General features: G+C 46.3%; 1 protein-coding gene across 1 annotated transcript; it reads right to left on the reverse strand.

The window, feature by feature from the left end:
• Window positions 1-101: 101 nt before the first annotated feature.
• On the reverse strand, window positions 102-2,271 carry Pgam2 (phosphoglycerate mutase 2). Its single transcript, XM_075944225.1, has 3 exons — window positions 1,817-2,271; window positions 1,544-1,724; window positions 102-305 (listed from the first exon to the last, which is right to left on the reverse strand). The coding sequence occupies exons 1-3, from the start codon at window positions 2,228-2,230 to the stop codon at window positions 139-141; spliced, it is 762 nt and encodes a 253-aa protein (XP_075800340.1). The 5' UTR covers window positions 2,231-2,271; the 3' UTR covers window positions 102-138.
• Between the last annotated feature and the right edge of the window lie 10,936 nt (window positions 2,272-13,207).

A 13,207-nucleotide genomic window follows, 5' to 3' on the forward strand; every position in this document is an offset into this window, starting at 1 on the left:
CCCCCATCAATGTTGAGTTAGGGATAGCTGCAGCCCTGGACCCAGGAGTCCTCATGACTGAGTTGAGCTTGGCAGACCAAGTCTGGCCATGCTAAACTTGGTACTGTGCAGAAGGAACTTTATTGCCCATGTACACCCTCACTTGGCCTTGCCCTGGGCGGCAACAGCTTCCATGGCCTTCCGAACTGTCTCTTCATCTCCCAGGAATCTCATTGGCTTGGTAGGCTTCAGCGCCTGGTCCAGCTCATACACGATGGGAATTCCCGTGGGCAGGTTCAGGTCCATGATGGCCTGATCTGACATCCCTGGAGCAGAAACAGTGTTCTTAGTGCCTTCCACTGAGTTCATACAACATGGCCTTGGTACTAGGATGCTGCCAGTTAACCCGTCCATGAGAGCAAGACCACAGACATGTGCCTAAAGGTCAAGGCGGGCCTGCTTACAGAAATAGCCCAGCAGCAAGACAAGAACACCCACCATCAATAGCTGTAACCTGAGTGTTGCCCTGCGTGCTCTCAGCCCAGGGTGAACTGGCCAAACTAAAGACGGTTGAGACGAGTCATTTGGTTTCTAGAGGTTCTAAATTCTGAGCAGGGAAGGAACAGGAAACTTGACCCTGCCTGCTCCAGCAGCTCCTGCCTGGAATAGCAGTTCAACCTTTGCCGTTGCCATCACCCAATCCCTACCAAGCAGGGGGACCCGGGAGTGTTCCCTGGAGCACTCCCCATGTACTTTCTCCGAACCCAGTCCCGGGAGGAGGGGCAGAGGTGTCCCCTCATGTTGCACATCTGTTCATTAGTACACCCACTAGCTGGGGAGATGGGTCATACCCCACTCCTTTCTTAGGATCCCAGCAAACCTAAAGCTTGTCCAGAATCTAATAGACTTACAGTGTCTAAGACCCAGTTGGGACCATAACTGGTGACTTCCCTATGCCCACATGGCCCCCGAGGCCAGTCTGTCAACCCTTGCTCTTGAGTGGGAGTCGCTCTGCAAGCCTAAGATGGTTAAATAACCATAGCTCTGCACTCAGACCGCATTTTGCCTAAAGAAGCTGTGGGGAGGGAGACAGTGGTTCAGCTTTGTGCAGGGAGTGGGCTGTTCATTGTAGCCTATATCTGAGGCCAAAGGACCTCAAGTTCAAGGCCTTGGGTTCAGTGAGACTATCTTAAGGGGGTGGGGGACGGGGAAGCAGGCAGCACTAGGAGAGATGCCAAGACTTCTGTAGCAACTCAAGTGACTTGTTCAAGCTTCAGTAACAAGCCAGCATTGGGGCAGAATACCACCCTTGTCCCCTATGGGTGCCTTAAGCCTACCCTATAATTAGCGCCTGTGGGGTGGGGGGCTCAGCTGTGCTGTATCGACTAAACTCGCCACCTTCGTCACAGTAGCCCAGTGTATGCTGGGAATAGAACAACATAAAAGCATTTCTCAACTCTTAACCTCAATCTGCTTTTGAAACCCTCACCTATGTAAAATATCTGAAACACGTCAGGGCTGTCACTAGTTCCTGTCTCCCATCTTTCCTGAGGATGAGCCTCACCTTCCAGATGCTTCACGATGCCGCGCAGGCTGTTTCCATGGGCGGCAATAAGCACTCTCTTGCCAGCCTTAATCTTGGGTGCTATCTCATCGTTCCAGAAGGGGAGGGCCCGGGCAATGGTGTCCTTGAGGCTCTCACAGGTAGGCAGCTCCCCAGACTTCAAGTCTGCATAACGCCGGTCCTGGGGATGGACACATGAACACTTGTGTTTGCTCCCTGGGTAGCCCTCCCACGCAGGCTCCCAGCCTTCCGGCTTCCCAGCACCTGGCCCACCTTGCTGATGGAAGTGTAGTAGGGGTGTTTCTCGTCCATGGGGGGTGGCGGGGTGTCAAAGGAACGCCTCCAGATCTTCACCTGCTCCTCCCCGTGCTTTGCAGCCGTCTCAGCCTTATTGAGGCCTGTGAGGCCCCCATAGTGCCTCTCATTGAGGCGCCAGCTACGCACCACAGGCAGCCACATTTGGTCCGTACCATCCAGGATGGTCCAAAGGGTGCGAATAGCTCGCTTCAGCACCGATGTGTAGCAGATGTCAAACTCCATTTTGGCATCTTTGATGGCACTGGCCCCCCGTTTGGCCTCCTCAGCCCCCTTCTCACTCAGTTCTGCATCAAACCAGCCACAGAAACGGTTCTCTTGGTTCCATGAGCTCTCACCATGGCGAACCATTACTAGGCGGTGTGTGGCCATGGTGGCAAGGGACACGGGAGTTCCAGGTGACAGCTACTTGCTTAGGTCTTTCAGCTTTATAACAGTTCTCCCAGCCCCCACACCAGCCCCAACTGCCAATCAGCATTCCAGGAGGTCCAGGCAGAGGCAGGCGACCAGTAGTAGAACTGGGGGGTGGGGTGTAGTTCAGAGACTTAAAAATAGCACACGCTCTGCCTGGGCTCAGATGACTAGTCCATAACCAGCTGGCCCCTGGGGCCAAGCTGGGTGGGGCTGGGTGAAGGGTAGAAGTCAAGCCTGGGGCTGTTCTCCATGGAAATAATATTCTTTGACATTCTGGGACTTTCAGGGTCTCCACCAGCCCTTTCCTGCTCAGGCAGAAACAAAACTATTCCAGGCCCACTGCTGATGTTTAAGATAGGCCTTAACTATGTGGCCCAAGCTGCAATCCTCCTGCCTCAGCCTCTTAACACAATAAGATAAGCTCAAGCCTGTCTCAGGAACGAATCTAGCCTAGTGTTAAAGTGTGTGTGTATAGGTTACCACCCGAAGAGGTCGGTGCATACATTAACGTGTGTCTGCAGCAGATGGCTGTGTGTGTGTATAGGTCACCACCCGAAGAGGTCGGTGCATACATTAATGCATGTGTCTACAGCAGGTGACTGCTTCCTGCCCAGGTCCCTGTCTCAGCACACATGCATTGCCAGTGTTAGTGTGTTGCAGGCACTTATTGCCAGGAGAATCCCCTCCACCATGCGCGCGCGTGCGCGCGCGCACACACACACACACCTGCACTCAACTTAGTAGAGAATTACTTCGGCTGGAGGCCTTCCTCGGGCTCCTGATCATCTGTCTCCCTGGCAAGGGCCCTCTTCTGCCGTCAACAGGCAGCCAAGCTAGGAGGGCCCTTTGGTAGACAGAGGAGCAGGAAAAGTCATGGCAGAAACAGAGCAGGTTCAAACCATGACTTTTGGGAGGTCCGGCCTTGTGGAGGACAGCACCAGACAGAAGCATGGGCTGAGAACCCCTCTTGGTTTGGTTTCCAGAACAATCAAAGGAAAAGGACTCTTCTCTCTGGGTTCTCTTGTGGAGTCGGAACTGTCATCCACGCCAGGCTTACCCTTTCAAGCTGAGACCAACTTGGAAAAGAAAATAGAATTCATGGCACCTGCAAGCCCACACCTTCAGGGACAGCCCTGCACCGAGTTACAGGGGTTAGTTATAGCGTATGTCCACCTCTTCTAGTGGCAGGCACCCAGGGATAAGCTGACCTGGGGAATGGGTAACATGGAGTCTGGAATGTCTACATTTGAGCTTGGAGGACACAGTCCCCACACCTCATCCTACCTCCCCCCTCTGGAAACAAGAACAGGTGGGTGGTAGGAGCCTAGGCCTTACGTGCAGGGAACCCTCCATACTGGTCCCAGCCCACACAGAAGGCCCTGTGGGCCAAAGCTGACTCAAGAATCCTGACAGGCAGAGGGAGCACTTCTGCAGATCTCAGGGCTTGCAGGTGGAACCCCATCCCTCCTCGTGACACCTCATGGGGTCTCACTTTTTGTCTCTCCTAACCCAAGACTGTTCTGTCTGTCCTGGCCACATTAGGAAACCCACTGAACTGGGACTGTGGCCCTGAAGGGCAGCAATGATACCACGGCTTGCCAAGTCTACTGTGACAAGAGCTGGGTGCTAGGAAGGAAGGGGTGTGATAGGATAGGGAGGAGGGGAGGAACGATTGCTTTGAGGGGTGCATGAGGAAGAAGCAGCTCTCAGATAAATCAAAGGACTCAGCTGTGAGCCCTACAGGGAAGGGATGCTAGGCTGAGGTGCCAATAAAAACCAGAATACCTTAGGGGCCTGGAGAGACGGCTCAGCAATTAAGAGCACTTCCAGAGGACCCAGGTTCAATCTCCAACACCCACTTCACAGCTCACAACTACCTGTAGCTCCCTCTCCAGAGGCTCCCACAGGTCTGGTCTCGGTGGGTAGCTGCACCAATGTGCATATTTCCCACACACAGACACGCAATTAAAAATAATACAAATAAACTTGAAAACATTTTAGAACCAGGTGTGGTAGTAACCACCTTTAATCCTTGAGCAGGTAAGGCTGGTCAGCCAAGACTAGATGAAGGAGTGACAGGGTCATTTGCTTTCCTTTCTTCAAAACAGGGCCTCGCTATGTAACCCTGGTTGTCCTGAAATTCGCTCTGTAGACCAGGCTGGCCTCAAACTCACGGAGATCCGCTTGCCTCTGCCTCCCGAGCGCTGGGATTAAAGGCGTGAGTCACCTGGCATCATTTAAAGAATAAAGCACATGTTTTTTTTTCAGTCTTTGAGAGAGTTACCAGGCTGGTTTTAAGATACAGTCTTACGCAGTCCCCTGCTTCCTGAGTAGCTGATGCTACAGGGGTGCACCCACACTGGATTTAGGACTAGAGTTAACAAAGGTGTGTGAAATGTATGCTCTAAACACTGAAAATGGCCCTGCAGGATGGCTCAGCAGGGAGAGGCTATGGTAACAAGCCTACTGCTGATCAGAGTCAGAGCCTCAAAATCCACATAGAAGGACAGAAATGACTTCCACAAGATGGCCTCTGGTCGCCACATGTATGTTGTGGTTAGTGTGTGTGCACACACATGCAGAGATGAACACACATACAAAATAAATGCAAATTGGAAAAAAAAACCCTATAAAGCTCGGCTGGAGAGATGGCTCAGCTGTTGCATGCACTTACTGTTCTTGCAGGGGGCCCAGGATTGGCTAAGAAAGAATACCCACATGGTGGCTCACAACCACCCATAACTCCAGTTCCAGGTGATCTGATGCCCTCTTCTGAGTTCTGTAGGCACCAGGCACACATGTGGGACACATACATAAACAAGCAAAACACTCATACACATAAATCTAAAAACAAAAACTATAAAACATTATTAGTAGAAACTAAAGTATATCTAAATAACCCCCTGTTTATGGGCTAGATGTGGTGATGCACGCCTTTAATACCAGTAGTTAGAGGACAGAGGCAGGTAGATGTCTGTGAGTTTGAGGCCAACCCAGGCTAAACAGTAGGTTCCAGGCCAGCCAGCGATACAGTGAGAGCCTATCTCAAAAATAAAAATATTTATTGTTAAAGTTGGTAATTTTCGGCAAATGACCTAGACTTTCACTGCAGAGTCTTATTAGAAGTCCTAGCTGGCTGCTTGGCTTAAAGTGGGGTCTTAGAATGGCTATTCCCAAAACAATTTGAACAAAAACTTGGAGGATTTATTCTCCCCAGTGTCTAAGTGTTTGTACAGAACTCCAGTAACAGAGACAGTGTAGCTATGTAAGATAAACAGAGGTCCCGGAACAGTGCTGAGTCCAGGAAGCCTCCCCTCACACTGTGGTTAAGTGGTTTGACAAGTGTGCCCGAAAAACCCAATGGGCAAAGAATAATCCTTTAACCAATAGTTTGTGGACAACTGGACAGCCACATGAAAGTCACTAAAGGCAGACCCCTGCCTCAAACCTTCCTATACATTTCCTCAAACCATATTAATAATCTAAGTATGAGGGTGAAAACTAGGGATGGGGAGATAGCTCAGTTAGTAAAATGCCTGCTTCACAAGCTTGAAGACACAAGTCTGACCGCCCAAAACCCATAGGAAGAGGCAGAGCATAATGGTGCCCACATGTAACCCCAGTACCGGGCTCCCTGGCCAGCCATTCTACCCTAAGCAGCGAGCCTCAGATCCCAGCAAGAGATCCTGACACAGGAAACATGATGGCAGTACAGGAGATGGCCAGTGCTTAAGGACACTGGCTGTTCTTCCAGAGAACCTGGGTTCAGTTCACAGACATCTGTCACTTTCTTCCCTCCCTTACACACTGCAGGGTCCTCCACTTCCACTTTCCCTTCTTTATACACTGTAGGGTCCTCTCTCTCACTCTCTTCTCTTCCTTACACACTGCAGGGTCCTCTGATCTCACTTTCCCTTCTTACACACTGCAGGGTCCTCTGCTGAGTGAAAGGCTCCACCCACAGTTGGATCTTCCCACCTCAATTAGCAAAAGGAAGATGAACCCCAGACCTGTCCATAGACCATCCCAATCTAGGTAATTCCTCCTTGAGAGTCTCATCCTACAAGAGAATCTAGACTGTGTCAAATCAACAAGTAAAACTAACCGTCACAAGAATAAAATAAAAACAAGGGTCTGGGGATATCACCCAGGGGTATAGCACTTGTTTAGCCAAGGTTCCATCCAAAGCACCACAGAAAATCCTCAAAACAAACCAACAAAAACAAATGGAAACCCCTCTTCTAAGCTCAGTAGGAAAGAGTTAAGCAGGGGCTAATGAGATGACTCAGAGAGGTAAAGGCACTTCCTTCACAAACAGGAGGAGAGGAGCTGAGTTTGATTTTATTCTTAACTAAGTTTGAATCCCAGGACCTCCACATAAAAGATGTACACACAGCATAAGTCTCTGCAATCCTACCACCCTACAGGGAAGTGGCAAGGGGACAGAAGAATCTCCAGCAGCTCAGGGACGGCTAGCCTGGTGAACATAGGAGAAAACAGCAGAAAGACCATCTTAAGTAAGGTGGAAGGCAAGGATCAACACATTAAGTTGTCTTGTGACCTTCACATGTGTGCTGTGGCTTACACACACACACACACACACACACACACACACACACACACACACCTCACTTGGAAAGGGGCAACAGACCTAAGCAGGTAATTCCCTAACAAGAAGTGATCAGTATACTCAACACTACTAGCCACTTAAAAGAAATGCAAGTGAACAACACCAAAGAGCTACCACCTCGCACCCACTAAGAGAGCTGCAATTAGGAAGGCAGTCATGGACTAGGGGTTGTTGGTCAGTAGTAGAGCACTTGCCTAGCATTGACCAGTCCCTTGCTTAGTCTTCAGCATCACAAAGTAAAATGATGGTAACAGGTGTAATGAGGCTATAAGAAACTAGAAGCTACTTTCCACTAGGGATCTGCAGTGGCCATAGCAGTGTGGGACTCAGCCTGTCCTTCTAACCCATCTTTATTTTGTGTCAGCTGCCAATACCTAGAAACACTTTTATACCAGGGACTCCCAGTGGCTACAACAGGAACCAGGAACCCCACAGCCAGCACACTTGCCTAGGATCTAGAGAGGGCAACAGCATCCAAAGAACAGGAAACCAACCCAACAAAGACAAGATCAGAGATCAACACCTAGAAATACCTTATCATCATAATGCAGATGCTGAGGTCCCAGTGCAAAATCAGAAGCATGAACAGCCAAGGCAATCTGCCTCCACCACAACCCAATGACCCTATTACAGTAGGGCCTGAGAAATGCAATATAGCTAAAGCACAAGACAAGGACTTCAAAAGGACTTTAAAGGGGATATGAATAATTCCTTCATGAAGACTGAAAACACAGATATTTGAGTGAAATAATAAAACATTTCAAGATATGAAAGTACAAATAGAATCACTAAAGAAACCTGAATAAAACTGGAACAGAAAAAACAGCACATCAAACAAAAACCTCAGAGGTAAGCCTCATGAAAAGATTATAAAACATGAAAGAAAAAAATCTCAGACAATGAAGACAAGATAAAAGAAATGGATACCTCAGTCAAAGAAAATATTAAATCTAAAAAATCCAGGCCCAAAACATCCAGGAAATCTGGGACACTATGAAAAGACCAAATCTATGAATAATAGGGATAATGGAAGGAGAAGAAACTCAGGTCAAAAGGCACAGAAAACATTTTTAACAAAATCATAGAAGAAAATTTCCCTAACCTAAAGAAAGAGGTATCCGCAGGGCAGTGGTGACACACAGACACACATCTTTAATCCCAGCACTCCGGAGTCGGAAGCAGGCAGATCTCTGAGTTCAAGGCACTCCTGGTCTTCAGAGTGAGTTTCAGGACAGCATGGCCAGGGCTACACAGAGAAGCCCTGTCAAAAAAAAAAAAAAAGTACAAAAAGCATAAAGAATGACAAATAGGACCAGAAAGGAAATTCCTACAACATGTAATAATCAAAGCACTAAACATATAAAATACAGAAATAAAGAAATAGCAGCATTATATTAACTTCTCAATAAGGATTCTGAAAGCCAGAACACCATGGATGGATGTTTTATTATTCTGAGAGACTACAGATGCTAGCCCAGACTACCATAGCCAGTAAAACTGTCAATCACAATAGAAAACATTCCATGACAAAAATTAAAGCAATTTCTAATTCACCAATCCTGCTCTACAGAAGTCACTTAGAGGGATAACTTCAGTCTGAAGAGGTTAACCACACCCAAGAAGACACAAGGAATAAATAATCCCAGAATGGTAAATCAAGAGGGAGAAAAAAAAACCTACATCATAACAATTTTAGGGTAAAAGGGCCAGCCAAAGAAATCCACCCTGGCCCTCAAATCAGAGCCAGTGAAAGAAATAGTTTAGTTCTGAAACCAGAACCAAAGAACCACAGCCTGGCCCTGAAACAAGAGCCAAAAAACCCCATTGACCTTGGAACCAGAGCCATTGAAAGAAACACACCCTGACTCTGAAACTAGAGAAAAAAGGCTAAAAAAAAGGGGTCAGTAAAAGAAACATACTCTGGTCCTGAAACCAGAGCAAAGTCTGCCCCTGACCAATTGAACACAAAAACAACCAATCGCTGTGCAGGAAAACCAACCAATCCCTGGGCACAAAATCTAGCCACTCTGAGCTTGTCCGAGTTGCAGGGGATCAAAACCTGACCAATTCCCTCTCTGAAAATCTTCTCCCTGGAAAAATGCCACCCCTAAGAAGCCCTACATAAGCCTCTCTGACTGTAGTTCACTCTCCTGGACTCCTCCTTCCCAAATAAATATCTTCAAAGAGTTTTGGGTGAAAATCTTTTGCCTGCGAGGAGCAGAATCTCTGCTGGGAAACTTCCTTAGGGGAACAGAGCAGAAAAAGCAACTGACACCTCTGCTAGGAAACCCCTTAGGGGAGGGGAGCAGAGGGAGCAACTTCTCACCAGAGCTGATTGCTACATTTCTGCAGGGGTTCCCGCTTTAGCAGAGCTAAGCAGAAGAAATAACATCTTGGGCTGGAGCAGAGTAGAAATGAATACTTTCACCTGGAAATGCCTTTAAGAGGGCAGAGCAGAGTTCAGCCATAACAGCTCTCTCATAACAGCTCTCTCTCTCTCTGAGAAGAGCAGGATTGCCACATCCTGTAGGGAGACCATTCCCCATGGGACCCCAGCTTTAGGTTCAGCCTGACTTCCCAACAAGTCAGGATACCTTTCCCCTTGTTTTTTTTTTTTTTTAATTTTTTAATTTTTTATTTTTTTTATTTTTGAGACAGGGTTTCTCCGTAGCTTTTGGTTCCGATCCTGGAACAAGCTCTTGTAGACCAGGCTGGCCTCGAACTCACAGAGATCCACCTGCCTCTGCCCCCCCCCCCCAGTGCTGGGATTAAAGGCGTGTGCCACCACCTCCCGACTACCTTTCCCTTTGGAGCTGTAACACTTGCAACAACAAAATAACAAGTATCAATAAACAATGTTCATTGATAACTCTCAATATTGATGTTTTTAATTCCTCAACAAAAAGACACAATGTAACAGACTGAATACAGGATCCACTTTTCTCCTGCATCCAAGAAGCATACCACCTCACCAACAAGGATGAACTCACCTCAGGGTCAAAAGATGGAAAAAGGTATTCCAAGTACCTGGACCCAAGAGAAAACCAAGTGAAGTCGTTTTACTATCTAACAAAATAGATTTCACACCAAAAGCAGTCAGAAGAGAAAAAGAAGGACTATGACTACATATTCATCAAAAGAAAAATACAACAGGATATTGCAGTTAAGAATATTTTTGCACCAAACAAAGGAGCACCCAAATTCATAAATGAAACACTGCTGCAGCTAAAAAGCACATATTGACCCTCACCCAGTGATAGTGGGTGATTTCAATAGCCCACTCTCATCAACAACAAATACCCTACAGAGGAATGCTGGAGTTAAGTAATATCATAAGTCAAATGGACTTGGCAGACATCGCAAAACATTTTACCCAAAGACAAAAGATCTATGGATCAGGCTGGCCTCAAACTCAGAGAGATCACTGGCCTCTGCCCATGAGTGCTGAGATTAAAGGCATGCACCACCACTACCTGGTCGAGAATCTCTCTTCTTATCAACAGCTCGTGGACCTTTCTCCAAAATTGACCACATACTTGGACTCAAAGCAAGTATCAACAGGTATAAGAAAACTAAAACAATTCTCTGTATACCTGACCACCATGGATTAAACCTGGATATCAACAACAGGAAACCTACAAACTCACGGAAACTGAACAACTCCCTACTGAATGAAAAGAAGGTCAAGACAGAAATCAAGAAAAAAAAATTAGAACTTTTTAGAACTGAATTGAAAATGAAAGCAGAACAAACCCAAATCTATGGGACAATAAGGCAGTTCTAAGAAGCAAGTTCATATCACTAAGTGTCTAAATTGAAAAAAATGAGATTTCATATTAGCCTTAGTGGTGCACCTGAAATCCCTAGAACAAGAAGAAATAACTACCTCCAAATATATATGTGTATATATATATGTATATATATTACATTATATATGGTACATTACAGCATACACCAAGCAACCCAGAGAATGATAACAAAGTTTATAAATCTATATTCCCCAAAGTAGAAAACCTAAAAAGAAATGGATTGATTTCTTTTTTTTTTCTTTTGAATTTTCGAGACAGGGTTTCTCCATAGCTTTTGGTTCCTGTCCTGGAACTAGCTCTTGTAGACCAGGCTGGCCTCGAACTCACAGAGATCCGCCTGCCTCTGCCTCCCGAGTGCTGGGATTAAAGGCATGCGCCACCACCGCCTGGCCTGATTTCTTGATATGTATGACCTACCAAAGTTAAATCAAGATCAAATAAGCAATTTAAAAAGACTCATAATGCTTAATGAAATAGAAACAGTAATTAAAAGTCTCCCAACCAATAAAAGTCAGAGCCAGATGGATTCAGCATGAAATTCTACCAGATCTTTAAATAACCAGCACCAGTCCCCTTCAAACTGTTCCAAACTGAAGGAACATTTCCTAATTCCTTTTTCAAGGTCACTATTGTCATGATACCTACATCACACAAAGACCTAACAAAAAGAGAAAATTAGAGGCCAGTATCCCTTATGAACATAGGTGCAAAAATTCTCAACAAAATACTTGCAGACTAAATAAAAGAATATGTCAAAAAATTATCTAGGCGAAGCATGATAGTGCATGCCTTTAGTACTTGTGAGGTAAAGGCAGGTGGATCTCTATGAGTTTAAGGCCTCCAAGGTCTACATAGGGAATTCTAGGACAGTTGGGGATGTATAACAGAAAGACCCTGTCTCAAAAAAGGAAAGATAAGAATGAAAGAAAGAGAGACAGAAAAAAAGAAAGAAAAGAGAAAGAAAGAAAGAAAGAAAGAAAGAAAGAAAGAAAGAAGGAAGGAAGGAAGGAAGGAAGGAAGGAAGGAAGAAAGAAAAAGAAAGATTATCCACCACCATCAGGTGGCTTTATCTCAGAGATGCAGGGATGCTTAACATATGTAAATCACTAAACATAATACACCACATAAAGAGAGGAAAAGAAAAAAACCACTTGATCATCTCATTAGATGTAGAAAAGGCCTTTGACAAAATCCAGCCTCTTCATGATAAAAAGCCAGAAGAAACTATGGATATGAAGGACCCACCTCAGCACAATAAAGGCAGTTTCCAGCATCAGCCGGTATCTACCTAAACAGAGGAGCTGAAAGCATTTCCACTACGATAGGAGAAGACAAGGCTGTCTACTCTTCAGTCCATTTAATATGCGGTACTTGACGTCTTCGCTAGAGCAACAAGACAGCTGAAGGAGATCAAGGGAGCACAGATAGGAAAAAAGAAGTCAAGGAAAGTATCTTTATTTGCAGACTGTAGCACGAATTCTAATTGTTCTTTTTTTTTTTTTTTTTTTGGTTTTTTGAGACAGGGTTTCTCCGTAGCTTTGGAGCCTGTCCCGGAACTAGCTCTTGTAGACCAGGCTGGCCTCAAACTCCCAGAGATCCGCCTGCCTCTGCCTCCTGAGTGCTGGGATTAAAGGCATGCTCCACCACCGCCCAGCTCTAATTGTTCTTAATAATAAAAACTCGGAGTCAACTATGGGGTGAAAGCTGATGGATCAGAGAAGCAGAGCGGCAGCCACTAGAGTTCTTACCTCTACCAGTGCTCAGACCAAAGGGGTGATCCTGTCCCTACAGATCCTCAGACTGCATCCATCTCTATGAAACCTCAGACTGCATGCTTTGACGGCTGTCTCTTCTTGTGTTATATTCCTCTCTCCACCTAGCCATATCCCTTCCTGTTTCCACCTCCTTAGTGCTGGGATTAAAGGCATGTGACTCCCAAGTACTGGGATAAAAGGTGTGAGCCACCGGTGCCTGGCTTTGTTTCTCTTTGAGACTGGATCAGTCTAATGTAGCCCAGGGTGGACTTGAATTTAGAAAGATTAACTCTTCACTGTGATCTTCAGGCAAACTTTGTTAGATCACAAACAAAATATCACCACAAGTGAGCCCCCCCCAAAAAAAACTCCACCAGGAAACTTTTACAGCTGATAGATACACTGTTGGGGACACAAAAGTCCTTGCACCTGCCGGGCGGTGGTGGCGCTCGCCTTTTATCCCAGCACTTGGGAGGCAGAGGCAAGCGGATCTCTGTGAGTTCGAGACCAGCCTGGTCTACAAGAGCTAGTTCCAGGACAGGCTCCAAAAACCACAGAGAAACCCTGTCTCGAAAAAGCAAAAAAAAAAAGGGGGGCTGGAGAGATGGCTCAGTGGTTAAGAGCATTGCCTGCTCTTCCAAAGGTCCTGAGTTCAATTCCCAGCAACCACATTGTGGCTCACAACCATCTATAATGAGGCCAGGTGCCCTCTTCTGGCCTGAAGGCATACACACAGACAGAA

This window comes from Microtus pennsylvanicus, chromosome 12 (genome assembly GCF_037038515.1).
Source record: "Microtus pennsylvanicus isolate mMicPen1 chromosome 12, mMicPen1.hap1, whole genome shotgun sequence".
In the NCBI taxonomy this organism is placed as follows: Eukaryota; Metazoa; Chordata; class Mammalia; order Rodentia; family Cricetidae; genus Microtus; species Microtus pennsylvanicus.

Coding starts and splice junctions, on each gene's coding strand:
- Pgam2 (XM_075944225.1), bottom strand. CDS start 2,230: ATGGCCACACACCGCCTAGTAATGGTTCGCCATGGTGAGAGCTCATGG. Junction 1,725..1,816: donor ACTACACTTCCATCAGCAAG/GTGGGCCAGGTG, acceptor GTCCATCCCCAG/GACCGGCGTTATGCAGACTT. Junction 306..1,543: donor CATCGTGAAGCATCTGGAAG/GTGAGGCTCATC, acceptor TTTCTGCTCCAG/GGATGTCAGATCAGGCCATC.